At 46.5% G+C, this 20,196-nt stretch overlaps 2 protein-coding genes and 1 pseudogene across 2 annotated transcripts; all 3 read right to left on the bottom strand.

The window, feature by feature from the left end:
- Window positions 1-409: 409 nt before the first annotated feature.
- Window positions 410-1,327, bottom strand: LOC137152273 (chemerin-like receptor 1). Its single transcript, XM_067546813.1, has one exon. It carries the CDS (start codon window positions 1,325-1,327, stop codon window positions 410-412), a length of 918 nt encoding a protein of 305 aa, XP_067402914.1.
- An 8,306-nt stretch (window positions 1,328-9,633) lies between these two features.
- On the bottom strand, window positions 9,634-10,581 carry LOC137152272 (chemerin-like receptor 2; annotated as a pseudogene).
- A 7,866-nt stretch (window positions 10,582-18,447) lies between these two features.
- Window positions 18,448-19,311, bottom strand: LOC137152276 (chemerin-like receptor 1). The gene has a single exon (XM_067546816.1). It carries the CDS (start codon window positions 19,309-19,311, stop codon window positions 18,448-18,450), a length of 864 nt encoding a protein of 287 aa, XP_067402917.1.
- Between the last annotated feature and the right edge of the window lie 885 nt (window positions 19,312-20,196).

Genomic DNA, 20,196 nt, shown 5'->3' with positions numbered 1-20,196 from the left:
CTTCCCTGCGGAGCTTCCTCCCAGAACCAGAAAACCCCTCATGATTTCATGTGATCGTTGGTGAGTTTGACACAGTTTTCAGTACGACAAAGAAGATGGGCAGAGTTGAGCACTGGCTGAAAATGACAATGATGATGCGACTGAAAGAGGAGGAAGACCCACCATGAAAGAACAAACGCTGTAAATGCAGACACAACAGACACAATTTTTAACAAATATTTCATTTGAACATTTTCAAAAAAGGCTACCAAAAGAAACAAATTAATTTCACACAAAAAATCAATTTCTGAAAATGGGGCATTTGATTTATACCAGAAGTGATTGTCACATGTAAATGGTGATACGACCCCAAGCAATCAAAATCAACTTTCTCCCTTTTGAAATCATTCACCTCCATAAAAACGGCCCCCTATCTATTTTCCCCCAACTCAATCAGCTCTGATCCCACATTGACTGGGGTTTGACAGTTCTGCCTCTGTCTCCGGCAGCCGACAAAATGCTGTTGCTTAATGAGGTAGAAGAAGGGGTAGAAGCAACAGCTGAAACAGAGCAGGGCATGAGCAAAGATGGTCCCACTCTCCAGGGACTCTGTGGTCTCTGGAGATGATGCTTTGGGTAAGGTCTGCAAGAAGGTGACAACGTGATATGGGAACCAGCAGAGGAAGAAAATGATGTGCAAGACAAGGAGGGTCTGGCGGGGCCTCTTCGACCAAGCTTCCCGGTTCCGGCCCAGTTTGGCAGCCAGAGTGACCAAGCAGAGGCTAATCAAGGCTAATGGAACTAGAAACCCAACCAGGAACCGGGTACCAACATTGGTGGCTTCTCCGCTCTCTCTCAACAAGAGGCTCTGGTCGGAGCAGAGGCCATGGTAACGCCAGCTGGCCATGACAGCCAGAATCCAGATACCCAGTGTGACCAGGGAGGCCAGATGGACTGTGCGGTAGTTCTGGGCCCACATGGGGAAAACCGTGGACATGCAGTGGTCAGCGCTCATGGCCATGAGGTGGAAGCTGCTGGAGAACATGCTAAGGGAGGTGACAATGTTGGTTGTCTTACACAGGATGCTTCTCAAATTCCAGTGGAAGCCCATGACAAGCTGGGCCACCGTGAAGGGCAGAAAGATGGCAAAGATAAAACCAGCAATGGCCATGTTCAGGTGCCATGTGGCGTTGACTGTCGTCTTCTTCCGGCAGCCAGTGATTAAGATGATGAATCCATTCCCCGTCACACCGAGGAGGAAGCCCAGGGCACAGAGCACCATGAGAGCTAGAGGCATCATCTCCAAAGATGCTTTGTCGTGAAGACGGGTAGCTTCTTCATAGGCCATTGCCTGGGGATAAGTGTAGGTCGAGCAGTTCTGAGTCTGACCAAACAAAGAAGGAACAAATGTGAATTCTTAATAACAGAGAGAGAGACAGGACAGAAGTGGAACATGAAGATGGATGCAGATATCAGTGGAGCTATGGCACTAATAGATGCTCCACAGGTCAGAGGAGATCTAAGCACGGCAGCTCTGGTTTTGCTAAGTTAAAAAGAAAGCAAATGAGGCTGGTAGAAAAGGAAGAGAAAGTGGTGGCAGGATGAAAACAATTTGTTTTCCACTGTCTTTTTCCTATTTTTCATCTTTTCTCTTGGCCACAAAGAATCCTGAAGCTGAAAATCGAACCCCAAAGTTCTTTGGTGTTTTATGAACAGAAACAAAATTAAAATTGCAGTTTGAAAATAAAAGAAAATGTTTCAAATCAGCTAGAATTTTTATATCAACATTTTTAGTAAAAGAACAAAAAATGACGTTGAAATAGAAAGTTTTTTTTATGAAATCCCCAAAATCAAAACTGGGAAGCAAGATTAGTTCTGAACACTGCAGTTTGAGACCAAATGAAAAACATTAGGTTCCCTTCGAATTTCATCCTTGAAAATTGCTGTTGGAATAAATGATTTTTGGGAAACACTTTGACAAGATTGTATTTTCCAGTGGAAAACATTTTCAGGCAAAAACTGTTGATCAGTTCTTGAACTAAGGCCACTCTGTACTGAACGAAAAACAAACAAAAAAACTCAGGAAAAGAGAGTTCAAATACAAGGTTATGGCAAAAGATAACATTATACTTTCAAAGAGATGGTTAAAGGGTGAGATTATTCCAATCTGTAAATTACTACCTACCCAAGAAAAACAAGATCTAATGGCTGGAAATTGAAAGCTAAAGGAATTCAAACTAGAAATAAGGTGCAATTTTTAAAATGTGAACGGAATTAACCAATGGGGCAATGTACCGAGGGTTGTGACGGATTCTACATCAATTTTTAAATCAGGGTGGGATGATTTTTCTAAAAAGATCTCCTCTAATTCAAACAGGAATTATTTGGGGGAAGTTCTCTGACCTGTGATCAACACGAGACCAGATTAGATCAGGGGTTCCCAGTCTTTCCAGACGACTGTGCCCCTTTCAGGAGTCTCATTTATCTTGCGTACCCCAAGTTTCACCTCACTTAAAAATTACTTGCTTACAATATCGGACCTAAAAATACAAAGATGCAACAGTGCGTCGTTACTGAACAATGGCTGACTTTCTTACTTTGTCTGCATGAAATTATAGTTTGCACTGACTTCACTAGTGTTTTTCGTGTAGCCTATTGTAAAACTAGGCAAATATTTAGATGAATTAATGTACCCCCTTGAAAATCTTGGCATAGCTCCAGGGATACATACCCCTGATTGAGAACCACTGGACTTATTGATCTCAGTGGTTCCTTTCATGCCTAGAATCTATAAATCAATTATGAGACTTTGAATGTCGAAGGACACTTTTGTCTCAGTGGGCAGGCAAGTTTTGTAAGCTGCTTTCTTGCTGTAGAGCAGTTGCTGGACAGGAGGTGTAATTACTAGCGCTGGCCACAATATCTTTTTCAGAGGGAAACTGGATTTCAAGGACAAGGAAAATTTTCCTGGGAAGTGTCAGAAAGTTTGAAAAAAGAATGATTTTTTTTTTTAATGGGAAAATTGAAAATCAACAAATTTCATCCAAAAATAAATAATTTTTTTGCTTTCTGCAGTTTTCATTCAACTTTTTTGTTTAGTCTGTTTTCTGCAGTTTTTGGCCTAAATATTTTGACCAGTAATGTTCAGCTTTCAGTTGCTGAAACGTCCTGTCCACCCTGCACCATTCCCATACACACACACACACACAGAGTGCAGCTTTCAGTTGCTATCCATACACACACTCTCTTTTTAGTTTTATAATCAATCTTTTTTTCTGTAGAAAAGGTTGATGAAAACAATTCTCCCCTTTACCTTTTAATTGTAATTTTCCCTGGAGAAAATCCCCATTTCCTGATAAGCTCCATTAATGAAAAGCCCGGCTGCCTTTTCACATCAGGTCTTAAGAGAGGAATTTGGGGCAAGGTGGTTTTCCTAGATGAAGAGCCTGGGTGATGAGTTGGAAACAAAGAACAGTGTCTTTTAGCTGTGAGATTTCATCAGTGATGGAGAGAGATATCTAGACCTGACAGCACTTCTCTTTGGGTATGAGGAGGTGATAACTTTAGCTGATCCCTCTCCAGGAAAGCATTGTGTTTGTGCATTCAAGAAACATGTGTCCATTCTGTAAGTCAACAAATGGCACTAAGGAATGACCCAAATTTTGTGTAGCCAGTACCGACTCCTCACAGGAAACCTTCCTGGCTCAGCTCCAAATCTGCTCCTGGTTAGCAAAGGGATATAGATAATGTCTCCTGTGCCAAGTTGAACACACCTGTCTCTATCTACCCATCCCACTGCACACCATCAGTTGCTAACCCATTCCTGCATGCATAGGGAGACGGAGCAGGTAGCGTCTGCAGCATTTACAACTTCCCTGCTCCTGGGAAGAAATCAGCTAACCTGTCTTGACTCAAAATTAACTCCTGGTCAGCAAAGGGTCATTGACAAAACATCAAAAGAAAGGGACGAGAGAGGAAGATACCATAATCTTGACAGCAAGACAGTGGAATAGGAAGGCTTGTCAGATCTCACCAACTCTGCATGCTCTGTGAAGAAATTAAGCTAACCTAACAGGTCAAAATTGGCGTCGGTTTAGTCAGGGGATGGTTATTAGAGTCTCCGAGACAGGGAGTGAGAGAGAAAGAGGGGGAAATGCAAAGCCAGGAGTGAGGGGAAGACCAAGCCAGGAGTGAGGGGAAGAAATTAATCAACCTCTCTTGCAAGGGCTGAGAGGTTCCCAAAGACAGCCAAAGATTGAAGAGGGGCAGAGAGGCAAGTGGGTGGGGGAGCTGGTTCAAACTATGAGGAAGGTGGGTTCTGCTTCAAAATGCGCAGGGAAGGAGACAGAGATAGCAAGAAGAATCATTTACTCACCCATGCCTCAGGCGGCCGCGGCATTGCAGAGTCAGTGCCGGGTGCTCAATTTGGTGACTGAAGCTCACACAGATGGCCTCTGTCTGGGCAGAGGAAGCTGTTCTGATGTGGGTTTTGCTGGACTGGGGGTGGGGGTGTTGAGGGGAAAGGAAGGTGCAGATGAGGGCTGGTCCAGCAGCTTATACAAAGCCTCAAAGTCATCAGGGGCCTGCTGCTATGATCTGATTGTCACGTGATCGCCCCCCAAGCTCAGCTCCGGATGCCGAGCGCTTCTCGCTGGGTAGAATCAGCATCACAGTACTAAGAGACAGAAGCTGCCATCCGGGGAAGCCTGCAGGGGCCTGCTGGGACACGAACACACCCCGGCATGGCCCCAGCCCCTTTGCACCAGGGGAAGCAGGGATGGATATAGTGTTGATTAAGTTTTACGCTGTGGCCCCTTGGCAAACTCCACTGAGGCTGATGAACTGTCTCAATGTTGTTGAGAGCAGACTGTGAAGGAGACAGGGCTGCCAGTCAGGACTCCTGGGTTCTAGACTTGGTTCTGGAAGGGACGTGGGGTCCAGTGGGTTATAACATGGAGGCTGGGAGTAAGGACTCCTGGGTTCTGTTCCTACCTCCATGAGGAGGTGAGAACATAGGCAGGGAAATGGTCAGAGCTTGCACTGATAGACCTCACTCCACTCTCTTCCCTGCATCCACAATGGCTAGAGACTTTTTTTTTTCAATGAAAGCTGCAATTCTCCTGTAATCACAGGTCTCCAGCAGCTGGAGCTTAAGTGAAACATGAAATATGGTGAGTATTGTAATAAAAGTATGACAAGTAGCAACACTGTAAATGGATCATATAGGAAATGGGGGGAATAATTAGTTTAATAAAAATGTGATTTTTCCCCTGAAAGGTATTAGTGTACGAGTCAAATTATCCATTTTTCTAGTGACTCCATTAGCTCCCCTGTTTGACCAGCTCCAGTTCCATTTCAATGGCTGTTTGGTTTCAGAGTCTCTGTTGTACTCTGAATTCTTGGTCCAAACAGAGGGAGAATGAAAGGATTGAGACAGCTTTTCAAATAGAACAAGCCATCAGCAAAAAAAAAAAGTGTCCTGATGCCTAAGAACTATGTTTATCTCTGCAGGTGAGACTTTGACAAAGATCTGCAAGGATGAAATGACGCACTATGGAAACCAGCAGAGGAAAAATTCACAAAGAGGGTCTTGACAAGTTTGCTGGTGTGGGTAAGCCTGGTCTGCCTTAGATGGAAGGCTAGAAGAGGCCAGCTGGTAGTGATCAAAGGCAGATCATCCAGGAATCGGGTGTCACTGGAGTCACCCTCTTTGCCGCCATGGCTAGCAGGGTGGCGCGGTGGCAGGGGAACCAGCAGAGGAAGAAGGCCATCACGATGGCCACCATGATCTTGTAGGGTCTGCTGGAGAAGGCCAGCCGGTCCCTAATCAGTTTGACCACCATTGGGGTAAGGGGCAGGGAGGGATATGAGGGGCTGCTGTGGGCAGAAGGGTGGGGGGCAGAGACATGTCTGGGGGGGTAAGGGGTGCTGCTGTGGATTTCACCCTAGCTTTGAAGCTGGAAGTTTTATTCTCACTTTTTGAACTGTGTCCCAGGGAAAAACAGCGTCTCAGAAGCGATGGCCCCCTCCATACCACCTGCAGCTCCCCCAGGGACTCTGTCTGTTGGCAGGAAGCTGCATTAAGGGGGAGAAATGGTGTGTGGGGGGGTTACAGCTGGATGGAAGATGCAGACAAAGCTGGGTCTGCAAAGCCTTTGAGGTGGCCAACTTTGTGAAAGCCTCAAACTACTCAGCTCAGCTCTGGGGCCTCTCGTGACTAAGGCTTCGAGACACCATCTGCATAGACGGTCGCCCACATCCAGGTCAGCCACAGGTCAAAAGCAGGAGCTGAGCCACGGCTGCATCATTGCAAAAATTCAGTCCGTTCACACCTGGAGACGCGCCAGAACTAGCCGGAGCCCCTGAAGCAACACTGCCTTGGAAGTGATTCGTGGTGGGTCCCGCTGCTCTTTGACCCTGCTCGCTCCTTGGACATCCAGAAAGACCTTGCCCAGGTGGATCGTGAATCTCTCACTTCATTGAATGTGAGCCACATGATCTTGTGTGTGTGCCATATCTGGCTGTTGGATTGTTTGGACCCTGCAGAACGACCAGAAACGTAGGGAAGAGCGAAAGCTGCATGAATTTTGGCTGGGAATATCAAGATTCATAGAGATGTTGATTTAAAGGGCCACCCACATTTTATTTAACATCCTCAATATTTGAAACATCTCCTCACTCCATTGGCTTCTAAACAGATCTGGGTATTTCTGGTTTTCTGAAATTTTCGGTGGTGTTTGTATTGTCGCTGATTCTTACACTTTGGTTGTGCTCTCACCAAACCTATCATTTTCCTCAAAGCTCCAGATCCTAGAATCAGATGCTTAGTTGGGAATTTCAGTTCTTTCTTTCTTGGTAAATTTCTAGCCTCTGTGGTTTCAGAGAAAAACATGAAAAGGTGATTCCCAACGGCCAAAAAATTCAAAAGGCAAAAAAAAAAGAACCCATATGTCTTTCTTTTCAAACCAATCTTGTGATGTTTTAGGAGGTGGCTCATGAGGTTTGGTTGACTTGACAATGAAGATAAGGGTCTAGATTTTTAACAGCATCTAAGGGAGTTAGTTGCCAAATTCCCATTCAAGGTCAATGGGAGTTAAGCACCTAACTCACAGAGGTGGTTTTGCAAATGTCTCCCGTAGAAGCCTAAGTCTCATTGACTGTCAGGGAGGTTCCTACCTGCCTAAACACTTTTAAAAATAGGACTTGGAACCTTTTGCCAATGCTACCCTTTGTTTCATAGACCTGTTGATCTTTGAGAAACGCCGGAAAGAAGAGGAGCTGGAGCTCCACCATGAGCGAAGATGATGGAATAACAAGAATAATGACACAAAGATGCAGAAAAAGACAAACCATAAAGAACCAAACGCCCCCCAATGATCTAAACATGAACAAACACAAGAATCTCAAGTATTTCCTTAAAGTGTTGGATTCCTAGATTCCACGTCCGGAAGAGACCATAGTGATCATCTCGTCTGACCTCCTGCATCACACAGGCCAGAGAATGGCCCCAAAATAATCCCTAGAGCAGAGCTTTTATAAAAACATCCAAGCTTCATTTAAAAATTTCCCGTGACAAAGAACCCACCACAAACCTTGGGAAATGGTTCCAATGATCCCTTGCTGTTTAAAATTTACATCTCCTTTCCAGTGTGAATTTGTCTAGGTTCATGTTTCCGCAGTTATGCTGACAGAAACACACAGAATCTTTTTCAGGGGACAAGGTAATATGCCACATTTATTATGAGAAAGGACAATTTCATTAATAACTAAAAACTGATACTAACACACTCATGCACACACACCAAATGTTCTGCAGCTGGTCAAGTATTTGTTAGTCTTTAAAGTGCTACAGATCTCTCGTTGTTTTTGGTCAAGTATACTTACCAGTCCTGATTATAGCTTGTCATCGCAGCTTGAGTTTGTAGCTGGTATTCTCAGCTCATGACGGTTAACAAGCCAGGGAAGTTGGACATGAGGAAGAGCAGGGTCTCTGTCAGGCGCGCACCAATGCTCTTTGATGTTGCTAAGCACAACGTTACCCAAAGCATTCAATTCTCACCTATCTTTTTATAGGTTTTAGTTTTAACGTAAGTCTATGGATCCTGCTGTGTCACGCTGGCTCTGGTTTCTGTGTGACAATTGATCACCAGTCAATTACAGACGTGACTTTCATCTTGGAAAGGTTTTTTTTCTTTTCTAGGGTGGATTCTTCTTGCTTTTTCAGGGTGTTCTCTGCTTTATTCAGCCATCAAGGTGGTACTGGTGTTTGTACTCCACCCAATCGTCAGGACAGGCTGGCGCTGAAGACTGATTCCATTACTCATACCTCATTCACACACCCAAATTAAATTATACGTGCCTAAGTGAAGTCTCAGCAAGACTTAGACTATTTAATACAAAATGGAGTATACTTATTCAAAATGGAGTTTCAGTTACAATATTGAGCAATTTAAAAGAGTTACTTTAGTTACAATGTTAAAGAACGAATACTTTAAAGAAATGGTCCTTCTATTGGTGGCAATAGAAAATGAGTTACTTAAGGACGATTTCTATGAAGACAATTTTTATAACAATTTCTGTCAGTGACAGTAAGAGGAGGAGTGATTTAAACAACAAAAGGACAAGAAATAAGTGGCGTAAAGACAGTTTTACCAGTGATAATTGTATTTATACTGCAGGGTGGCTTTCTTAGCGAGTGAACGAGAGCAACTCTGTCAAACGGCTCTCTTAACATGCACCCTGTGGTGGTGTTTGAATGAGCTCGGCTTCATTCACATGAGTGTATGTCATTAATTTAAGTTAAAAAATTCATTTTAAAAACAATTCATAAATTATTTTGATTTTATAAATGTCCCCCTACATGGCCACTGGATCTTGTTAGGTAAGTGGTTCACAACCTGTGGTCCCCAGCTTCTCTCCCACTGGCTGCAGAAGGGATCCAGTGCCTATGTACCCAGGTGGAGCGCGTTGCCGGTGCAGGCTCCTTGCTGCAGGCAAGGGGATGGGAGATCAGCACTCCTTTCCCCTGGCTTTAGCAGGGAGCACAGCAAAGTGCTACGTGTCCATCCCTGGGGACTGAGGTCCCTGCTGGAGCCAGAGGGAGGGGAGCAATGATCTGCCATCCCCCTGGCTATGGAAAGGAGTCACTGCCTCAGGACCCAGGTGGAGGGCACTGTTTCCTTGCTGCAGCCAGGGAGATGAGAGATCCTCCTGGGTGAAATGCTTCCCTCTGGCTGCAGTGGGAGATGGTTGGGGGGTTGCTGTCGGAGGCTGGTGGCCCTTCAGGGTTGCAAAAATTATATTTGTGGCCCTCAGGCTAAAACAGTTGGGAACTGCTGCCTTAGACCTTCCTCTGCTCGACTGAACAGTGCTTTATGAAACATTATTCCCCATGTAGGTACTTAGTTATACAGTAGAATCCAGTCACCCTTTAACCATCTCTTTGTTAAGCTACATAGACTGAGCTCCTTGCGTCTATCACTATAAAGCAGGTTTTCTAAGTCTTTCATCATTCTTGTGGCTCTTCTCTGAATAAGGCCAAAAAAATTCACTTACGCAAAAAGACTATTTTGGGTTCAAGAGGAACCTAAAGGTTCCAGGGAACAGAATTCTTCATCTTCCACCATGAAAATATGGACAATTCCATCCACTCCCCTACTCAGCCGGCTCTGGCCCCGAGTTGTCGGCGGTTTGGGGCTTGCGTGCATGTTGCCGGTATTTTGGAAACTCATCCTCCATGGTGAGGTAGAAGATAGGGTTGAGGCAGCTGTTGAAATATGTCAGAACAGAAATAAAAATGTGTTCTGTGTTCCATAGAGGTGAAGAGTATGTAGGTGAGAGCAGCAGGAAGCAGAAGACGTGATACGGTAACCAGCAGATGAGAAAGGTCGGGATCAAGCCAAGGAGGATCTTGAGCAGCTTGGTGGACTGGCTCAGCCTGTTCCTTCTCAACTTGGCAGCTAGAAGGATATAGAAGGTTGGGATCAAGATGAAGGCTAATGGGATCAGAAACCCGACCAGGAACTGCATTGCAACAGCAGCCTTCAGCCTCTCTTCATCCAGCCGGAAATGATCCCTGATTCTGTCAGACAGGAGCAGGGATTCCCAGAGATCACTGTACCGCAAGTCGAACCCGAGAGACATGGCCCATATGCCCAGAACCACCCAGACAGCCAGGTGGAGTGTGCAGTGGTTCTGGGCTCATGCGGGGTGTGCCACGAGGATGTAGCGATGGTCGCTGAGGGCCGTAAGGAGGAAGGTGCTGGAGAACAGGTGAAGGGAGATGATGGTGCTTGTCAGCCTCTCAGCCCACTCTGAGTCCAGAAGGAAGATGGAGGTGAGTCTGAGGGGCAGGAACACAATGAAGATAAAATCGGCCACGGCCCAGTTCTGGAACCAAACGGCACTGATTGTCCTCTCTACACGGCAGCTGGTGATGAAGAGCATGTAGCCATTCATTGACACCCCGGCGACGAAGGCCAAGGCACACAGCACCAGGAAAAGGAATGGAAACACCATTCTCAGAGGAGAGGCAGTTTACAGCGTCCGTCCTGCTCCTCAGGTCTCTGTCTGTCTGTCGGCAGCGCAGACGTACTGAGCAAAGCAAAGAAGATCTCCTGAAGAGGACAAGCAGTTACACAGAGAGAGAGAGATGATGCAATCAGGATCTGCACAGTTTATAAACTTCCCAGATCCTAAGGTGAACTCCGATAGGATCAGATTCCTGTAGGTGAATGGCACCGATAATTCAAACACCTTAGAGTCAAAGAATCAGAACCGCAGTTTTAGAAGGGACATGAAGGATCATTTAGCCAATGATTTTCTTCTTGCTGAAATTTTTTATTTCTACACAAGGGGAGGTGGACATTGGAGGGGGTCTAAAATGCAAAGACAGAAATACGAAAGAAACCCCCAGAGCCTTACCAAAATTCCCAAATAATCTTCTTACTGGTAGCTTCCCATAGGAGCTGATTGCTCCCGTCTGTTAAAAAAAAGTTAGTTAATTAATGATGGTTTTCCTCCTGTATGTTTTAATAATGAAATTTTTTAAAATGATTTTTCTCCTTCCCCCTCATTTTGAAGTGGAATTTTTGTGCATTTTGGGCAATTTTAGGGGCGAGTTAGTGGACTAGTTAAAATCCCCACCAAAAACACCCCCTATAAAACCTCCAATGACAGGGATCGGCTCCCAAGGAGAAAAAGAGTAAGACTGGAACAACAACGACAAAAAAGCAACCCGACAAAGCACCAGACGATGAGGAGAACAGTAACAAGCAAAAACATTTTTTTAAAGAAGGACATTGCTCAAATCAATTTTAGTGGCTAGACAGAGAATGACGACTCCTGGGTTTTATCCCAGACTCTACCACTGAAGTGCTGGGGAACTTGGACAAGTGACTTCACTTCTCCAGGCCTCTGTTTCCCCTCCAAACATTCATGTGTTTAGAGTTTGTTGTGGCTGGGCCCCCTTTAGGTCTGTGCATCCCCCGGTGTGAAAGAGACCCTAACCCTGGTTAGGGGTGTCTACTTGTAATAATAAAAAGCAGACAGGCATGGTGACCCATAACTGAATTAAGTTTGACAATTCAATGCAAAAAGAAGAGAAATAATTTCAGCCAGCTCTATCCAGAGCAGATGAGGGGAACGGATGGGGCAGCAGAAATGAGGGACATCCAGAGAATACTGGGTGGGGGGAAAGAATGAGATCCTTGGGGCAGCTGGAGTATTTGCCTCATTTCCTTACCTATGTCTTTGGGGGATGCAACATCCCAGGTCCCTGACACGACGCCTCCAGCTTGCCCACACTGGCTCAGCCTGGAACAGGATGCTGTTCTCTTGGGGATGTATCTGGAGGCTGAGGAACAGTGGGGGGGAGGATCACAGGACGTGGTTGAGTGTGATCACGTGAGCAAATTCTACAAAGTGAATCACAAGCTCCCCCCTGGTGGCCCCTAGCGAGGTGTATGCATTCGGCCGCCTGAATCTAGGACAGACAGGCAAGCGGAGCCCCTTGCAGACGGGAGAAGCTGACATGTAACCACGTCCAGCCAACTCCATCAGGTGAAGTCCCAGGAACAGAGACTCCAGCTGAGACTTCACCCCTCTGCTTGGGGAGAGAAACCAGAGGTCCACAAGGAGTTGGACACATGAGATTCTCAGCAGTGCCTTTGCAGCAGGGGACCCGCCCATGTCACAGGCCAGCCAACGCTAAGGAAACCCTTGCTCTGCGCTAGAGACCACAGAAACCACAGCCCAGCCTCTTACCTGCCTTTGCCACTCATCATTTGCCTGGAGGCCTCAAGTTAGTGCCTTCAGACACTCCTCACCTCAACATGAGTTCCCAGGGCCAAAAGGGCCAGGGCCATTCTGGGATGCATCAACAGGGGAATGTCCTGATGGAGCAGAGAGGTGATTTTCCCTCTGGATTTGGCCCTTGTACAACCACTGCTGGAAAGCTGTGTCCAGCTCTGCTTCCCATCATTTAAGAAGGATGTTGATGAGTTCCCAGTTTTTAAATTAAGGTGGGATTCTTTTCCTCAAAGATCTGTATAGTTCAATGAGGAAATAATTGAGAAAAGTTCTCTGGGCTGTGTGATACACAAAGTCCGACTGCATGATCACGGTGGTCCCTTCTGGTTCGGGAAGCTATGAATAAGTTACCATGAAAGAGATATTTGGAGGAAATCCTGATTCACTAAACCCTTAATGGAGTCTAGTGGGTTACATTGTTGGGGCTGGGCCTCAGGACTCCTGACTTCTTTCCTGGATCTGGCAGGGAGGGGGGTTAGTGGGTTAGAGGCAGAGCACTGAGAGTCAGTCCTGAAGATTTTACCATCGAAACTGGCAAACGCAGGATTTTTCTAAAGCATCCGAAGCTCCTAATCTGAAGTCCTGAACGTCTGACCCCACCAGGCTGAGTCTCCTCGATTGTGGGAACAAACGTAAGTTAGCAGGTTCTGCTTCTATTTCTTTGCTGGCTCCTCTTTTAGAAAATCCAGAGCCTGAATCAACTTTAAAACTGGGACCTTTATTGTTTGCATCTGTGACAGGGTGTACAAACCCCCCACCCCTTGAAGAAACCAGGGGGTAAGGGCTCACTCTGGGCCCAGCCAGCATGACCCCAACACACCTGCAGCAAATGCTCCATCTGGTGGAGGACTTAAAACCGGCTCATTTTGGCAGTAGAGCTGGAAGGAAACTGGCCTGCAGCCCACAGCTCCAGCAGAGGGAGACAGGCCGAGTTCAGCACCACCGCCCTCAAGAAGGGCCTTCCCTGGGGGAAGGGAGACTCCAACCCCAGGACAACCAGGAGAAGGGAGGATATCTTCCCTCCTGCTTCCCCTGCCGGTGAGGCCTGGACATTAAGAATCCCCTCCCCACAGCCCCCTGCCAGCCACAGACTATAGCATCACACAGGATTCCATCCAACCTAGGTGGTAACTCTGGGAGGGAAGTGGAGATGGGAGGGTGGGGCTGGGTGCCAGGATTGCTGGGTTCTATCCCCAGCTCTGGGAAGGGAAAGGTGGCAGTAGCCTGCTCATAATGGGGGCAATTCTGCCTCCGATCCAATGTTGTCCTACTTCTTGCTGGGGAGGGCGGTCTGGGCCGTGTCCTCGCTGAACGCCCTCTGGAAGGCTGAGACCATGGAGAGCCTCAGCGTGTCCTTGCAGCCCAGCCCATGAAGGCCGGCCGGGTGGGGTTGAGGCAATGGTTGAGGTCGGCCAAGGAGACCCTGACGTCATGGAGCGCCTGTGTCACTGGAGTCACCCTCTTTGCCGCCATGGCTAGCAGGGTGGCGAGGTGGCAGGAAACCAGCGGAGGAAGAAGGCCATCACCACGGCCACCATAATCTTGGAGGGTCTACTGGAGAAGGCCGGCCGGTTCCTCTCAATTTGGCCACCATTTTTAATATTAATATTATATAACAAACACAACTCATAATATTAACATTCAGCACTAATTGACTATGTCTACTGACACTCCTATATAACAGCCCTGCCTACACACATTCAAAACAATTTAACACCGTCTACTTAATAATTAAACATCATAAAAAAAATTAGTCCAAAATGCTGCAAAAGCTGCCACAAAACACAGTTAGTAAAAACCCTAGTAAAATAGTCCCCTCCCATCCCCCCAGCCCGCTGCCCCCTGCTAGCCCAGCCCTGCCTGCATAGGCCTTTGTGAATGTCAGGGTCACTGTGCCCTGCCCTTGGGAACCCGCCCCCTCAGCTGTGATACCACCTGTAGGTCAAGCACCTGAATTGCGCTATGCTTCCATCTACTGGCCACATGGTTTTACTGCCATTGTCAGCCCAGAGCCTTTGGATATCAGTTTATAGGGGCTTTTCCCACTGAGATGCGGTGGCCACTGGGGTGGGGTGTGGGGGCTGTTTATACAGGGGCAGGAAGGAATTTGTGGGGGGGCTGTTGTGTGTGGAGCATGGAAAAATCTAGGAGTGCTGCTGTGGGGAACAGGGAGAGATCAGAGCTGGCTGCTGTGGGGAGAAGAGTGGGGGCAGGGAGGGATCTTGGAGAGGGGGTGGGGGCAAAGACAGATTTTGGGAGGTTGTTATGGGTTTCACCTTAGCATTGAAGCTGGAGGGTTTAATCTCACTTTCTGACCCGTGTCCCAGGGGAACACAGCGTCTCAGACATGGCTGTTCCTAGGAGGGTGCGGAGCCCAGGGCAGAGGAGGCTGCTGCCGGGCTAGGACCCCAGGGGTAGGAAGCTGCTGCCTGACTTCAAGCTGGGAGCAGGGACCGTGTGGGACACGGACAGCTGCCTCGCAAAATGCATGGGCTTGTGGGAACGGGGGACCAGCACGTGGTCCACCAAAACTCAGGGCTGGGGCAGTCGCCCCTATTCACCCTACCCTAGGACAGCTCTGCTCTCAGAATTGATCCCTACCACATGCCACCAATAGCCCCCCATGGACTCTTTCTGGTGGCAGAAGCTGTCCTAGCTGGGAGACATGGAGGGCAGCTCAACGGGGTGGGAGATGCAGACAAAGCTGAATCTGCAAAGCCTTCAAGGTGGCCAGCTCCATGCAAGCCTCAAACAGCAAGGCTCAGTTCTGGATGATCTTGTTATGAAGGCTCTGAGACACCATCTGCAGAGACAGTTGCCCACATTCGGGGCAGCCACAGGTCAAGAGCAGGAGCTAAGCCGCAGCAGCATGACTGCAAAAGTTCAGTGTGTTCACACCTGGAGACGCGCCAGAAGCCACTTGGGTCCCTAGAGCGACGCTGGTTTGGTAGTGATTAGTGGGTGGGTCCCACTGCTCTTTGACCCTGCTCTCCCCTCACTCATCTGGAGAGACCTTGCCCAGGTGGATCGTGAATCTCCCACTTCATTGGATGTGAGCCACACGATCTTCTGTCTGCACCATGTCTGGCTGCTGGATTGTTTGGATGCAGGAGAACAACCAGCAACATAGGGAAGGGCGAAAGCTGTGTGAATTTTGCCCAGGAATATCAAGATTCATTAAGATGTTGGTTTAAAAAGCCACCCACATTTTTTTAAAAATCCCCAGTATTTCAAACTACTCCTCACTCCGTTGGCTTTCAAAGAGATCTGGGTATTTCTGGTTTCCGAAATTTCTGGCTGCATTTTGTACTGTCATCGACACTTACAATTTGGTTGCACTTTCACCATGCCTATAATATTCCTCCCATCTACAGATCCTAGAATCAGATGCCTAGGTGGGAATTTCAGATTTCTTTCTTTCTTTCTTGGTAAATTTCTAGTGTTCGTGGTTGCAGAGAAAAGTTTCAGAATGGTTCAAAAAATTCAAAATGCAAAAAAGGAGAACTCAAATGTCTTTCTTTTCAAACCAATCTTGTGATGTTTTGGGAGGTGGCCCATGAGGTTTGGAGGCTCGGACTTCGCAATGAAGATAAAGGACTAGATTTTTAACAGTGCCTAAGGGAGTTAGGTGCCAAATTCCCATGAAGTTCAATGGGAATTAAGCATCTAACTCACAGAGGTGCTTTTGCAAATCTCCCCCGTAGAAGCCTACGTCTCACTGACTGTCAGGGAGGTTCCTACAAGCCTAAACACTTTTAAAAATAGGACTTGGACCCTTTTGCAAATGCTACCCTTTGTTTCATAGACCTGTTGATCTTCAAGAAACGCAGGAAAGAAGAATAGCTGGAGCTCCACTGTGCGTGAAGATTGTGGGATGACAAGAATAATGACACAAAGACGCAGAAAAGGACAGACCATAAAGAAGGAAACGCCCCCAAATGATCTAAAAATGAACAAACGCAAGAATCTAATCTATTTCCTTAACATGCTAGATTCCTAGATTCCACATATGGAAGGGATCATAGTGAACATCTCGTCTGACCTCCTGCATTAAACAGGCTAGAGAACTGCCTCAAAACAATCCCTAGACCAGAGCTTTTAGAAAAATATCCAAGCTTGATTTGAAAATTGCCAGTGATGGAGAATCCACCACAAACCTTGGGAAATTATTCCAATGGTCAATTTCTCTTGCCATTTAAAATTTACACCTCATGTTCAGTCTGAATTTGTCTAGGTTCAACTCATGGCTGTTATGCTGACAGAAATACATGGGATCTTTTTCACGGGACAAGGCAATATGCCATGTTTGTTATGAGAAAGCACAATTGCATTAATAACGAATAACTGACACCTAAGACACACAGACACCCCAAATGTTCTGCAGCTGATCATGTATAGTTACCAGTCCTGATCGTAGCTTCTCATTGCAGCTTGTGATCGCAGCTTGAGTTCGTAGCTGGTGTTTGCACCTCGTGGTGGCTAACTGACCAGGGAAGCCAGGAATGAGGAAGAACAGGGTCTCTGTCGGGTGCACACGGATGCTCTTTGATGTTGCTAAGCACAAGGTTGCCCAAAGCTTTCCATTCTCACCCATCTTTTTATAGGTTTTAGTTTTAACGTAAGTCTATGGATCCTGCTGTGTCACACTGGCTCTGGGTTCTGTGTGACAATTGATCACCAGTCAATTACAGACGTGACTTTCATCTTGGAATGATTCTTTGTTTCTTTTCTAGGGTGGATTCTTCTTGCTGTTTCAGGATGTTCTCTGCTTTTTTCAGCCATCAAGATGGTACTCATTTTGTACTCCGCCCGATCATCAGGTGTAATGAAACTATTCACGCCTAAATGAAGTTTCAGCACGACTTGGACTAGTTAATACAAAATGGAGTATACATATTCAAAATGGAGTTTCAGTTACAATATGGAGTCATGTCAGACTTTGATTACAACTTTATAGAACAATCAATGAAAAAGAGTTACTTTAGTTACAATTTTAAAAAACGATACTTTAAAGGAATAGTACTTCTTTTGGTGACAATGAGAAAATGAGTTCCTTAAGAGACAATTTCTATAAAGACAATTTTTATAAGTATTTCTATCAGTGACAGAAAGAGAACCAGTGACTTCAACACCAAAAGCACAAGCAGCAAATGCCTTAAAGACAAGGGTCTTAAAGACAGTTTTACCAGTGATAACTATATTTTTTCCAAAGGGCGGCTTTCTTAACGAGTGAATGAGAGTGGCTCTATCAAGCGGCTTTCCACATGAGCACCCGGCGGCGGTTTTATCAATGGGTGAGGTTTCATGAATGAGCACGGTTTTATTCACGAGTGTATGTTATTAATCGAATGGGGAAAAATACATTAAAGAACAATTAATAAATTCTTTTGATTTTATAAATATACCCCTACACAGTCACTGGATCATATTAGACCAGTGGTTTCCAACCTGTGGCCCATGGGCCAAAGGTGGCCCACAGGGTCATTCAGAGTGGTCCATGGCTCCCCTCCCATTGGCTGCAGAAGAGAGCTGTTATGTAAGTACCCAGGCAGATCGCATTGCTGGTGCAGGCTCCTAGCTGCAGCAAAGGGGCAGGGAGATCAGCGCTCCTCTCCCTGTGACTGTAGCAGGGAGCGCCTCAAACTGCTCCACATAGGTCTCTGGGCACTGGGGCCCCTGCTGGAGCCAGAGGGAGGGGAGCACTGATCTCCCATCCCCCTGGGTGCAAAAGGGAACCACAACCTAGGAACCCAGGTGAAGCATCCTCCTCTCTGAACTGCTTCCTTCTAGCTGCAGTGGCAGGGGGCGGGGGGATGCTGGTTAAAAAGGATGGGAATCGCTGCCTTAGACCTTCCTCTGCTCGACTGAACAGCGCATTATGAAACATTTGTTCCCCATGTAAGTACTTAGTTATAGACTAGGATCAAGTCACCCTTTAACCCTCTCTTTGTTAAGCTAAATAGACTGAGCTCCTTGTGTCTATCACTCTAAATCAGGATTTCTAATTCTTTCATCATTCTTGTGGCGCTTCTCTGAATAAGACCAAAAAAATTCACTTATGCAGAAAGACCATTTTGGGGTCAAGAGGAAGCTACAGATTCCAGCAAACATAATTCTTCATCTTCCACCATGCAAATATGGACAATTCCATCCGCTTCCCTACTCAGCCAGCTCTGGCCCTGAGTTGTCGGTGGTTTGGGGGTTGCGTGCACGTTGGCGGTACCTCAGAAACTCATGTTCCATGGTGAAGTAGAAGATGGGGTTGAGGCAGCTGTTGAAATAAGTCAGGACAGAAGCAAAAACGCTTCCTATGATCCAAGGAGGAGGAGGGTATGTAGGTGAGATCAGCAGGAAGCAGAAGACGTGATACGGTAACCAGCAGATGAGAAAGTTCAGGACCAAGCCAAGGAGGATCTTGAGCGGCTGGTTGGACTGGCTCAGCCTGTTCCTTCTCAACTTGGCAGCTAGAAGGATATAGAAGGTCGGGATCAAGATGAAGGCTAATGGGATCAGAAACCCGACCAGGAACTGGATCACAACAGCAGTCTTCAGCCTCTCTTCATCCACCTGGAAATGAGTCCTGATCCTGGTAGGCAGCAGCAGGGATTGCCACAGATCACTGTACCGTAAGCCGAACCCAAGAGACAGGGTCCACGTGACCTGAACTACCCAGACAGCCAGGCGGGGTGTGCAGTAGTTTTGGGCCCACACGGGGCATGCCACAAGGATGCAGCGATGGACGCTGAGGGCCGTGAGGAAGAAGGAGCTGGAGAACAGGTGGAGGGAGGTGATGGTGCTGCTCAGCCTCTCAGCCCACTCTGAGTCCAGGAGGGAGATCGCGGTGAATCTGAAGGGCAGGAAGATGATGAAGATAAAATCGGACATGGCCCGGTTCAGAAACCACACAGCACTGACTGTCCTCTCCACACGGCAGCTGGTGATGAAGAGCACGTAGCCGTTCAATGACACCCCGGTGAGGAAGGCCAAAGCACATAGCACCAGGAAAAGGATTGAGAACACCATTCTCGGAGGAGATGCAGGTCCTGCTCCTCAGATCTCCATCTGTGTGTCAGCAGCGCAGATGTACTGAGCAAAGGAAGGAAGAATGATGAAAAGATCTCCTGGAGAGGACAAGGACACAGAGAGAGAGAGAGAGATGATGCAATCAGGGTCTGCACACTTTATAAACTCCCCAGATCCTGAGCTGAACTCAGATAGGATCAGATTCCTGTAGGCAAATGGCACCGATGTTTCGAACAACTTAGAGTCAACGAATCAGAACCACAGAGTTAGAAGGGACATGAAGGATCATTTAGCCAATGATTTTCTTCTTGCTGAAATTTTTTATTTCTACACAAGGGGAGGTGGACATTGGAGGGGGTCTAAAATGCAGAGACAGAAATATGAAAGAAACCCCCAGAGCCTCATCAAAATTCCCAAATCATCTTCTTACTGGTAGCTTCCCATAGGAGCTGATTGCTCCCATCTATGTTAAAAAAAAAGTTAGTTAATTAATGATGGTTTTTCTCCCTTATGTTTTAATAATGACATTTTTTAAGTGATTTTTTCTCCTGCCCTTTCATTTTGAAGTGGAGTTTTTGTGCGTTTTGGGCAATTTGAGGGGGTGAGTTAATGGACTAGTTAAAATCCCCACCAAAAACACCCCCTATAAAACCTCCAGTGACAGGGATCAGATCCCAAAGAGAAGAACAGTAAGACTGGAACAATGACGACAACAAAAAAGCAACCCAACAAATCCCCAGACGACAAGGAGAACAGTAACAAGTGAAAACGTTTTTTTAAAGAAGGACATTGCATGAGTCAATTTTAGTGGCTAGACAGAGAATGACGACTCCTGGGTTTTATCCAGGAACTGCTGGGGAACTTGGATAAGTCACTTAACTTCCC

The sequence above is a fragment of the Emydura macquarii genome, unplaced genomic scaffold (assembly GCF_026122565.2).
Source record: "Emydura macquarii macquarii isolate MOO-44397 ecotype Brisbane River unplaced genomic scaffold, CSIRO-AGI_Emac_v2 contig_1152, whole genome shotgun sequence".
Taxonomy (NCBI): Eukaryota; Metazoa; Chordata; order Testudines; family Chelidae; genus Emydura; species Emydura macquarii.
Note: the sequence above shows the minus strand (reverse complement) of the source record. Positions and strands in the feature narration are given on the sequence as shown.

Excerpts from the sequence above, each read along its gene's own strand:
- LOC137152273 (XM_067546813.1), bottom strand. The coding sequence starts at position 1,327 with ATGGCCTATGAAGAAGCTACCCGTCTTCACGACAAAGCATCTTTGGAG.
- LOC137152276 (XM_067546816.1), bottom strand. The coding sequence starts at position 19,311 with ATGGTGTTCTCAATCCTTTTCCTGGTGCTATGTGCTTTGGCCTTCCTC.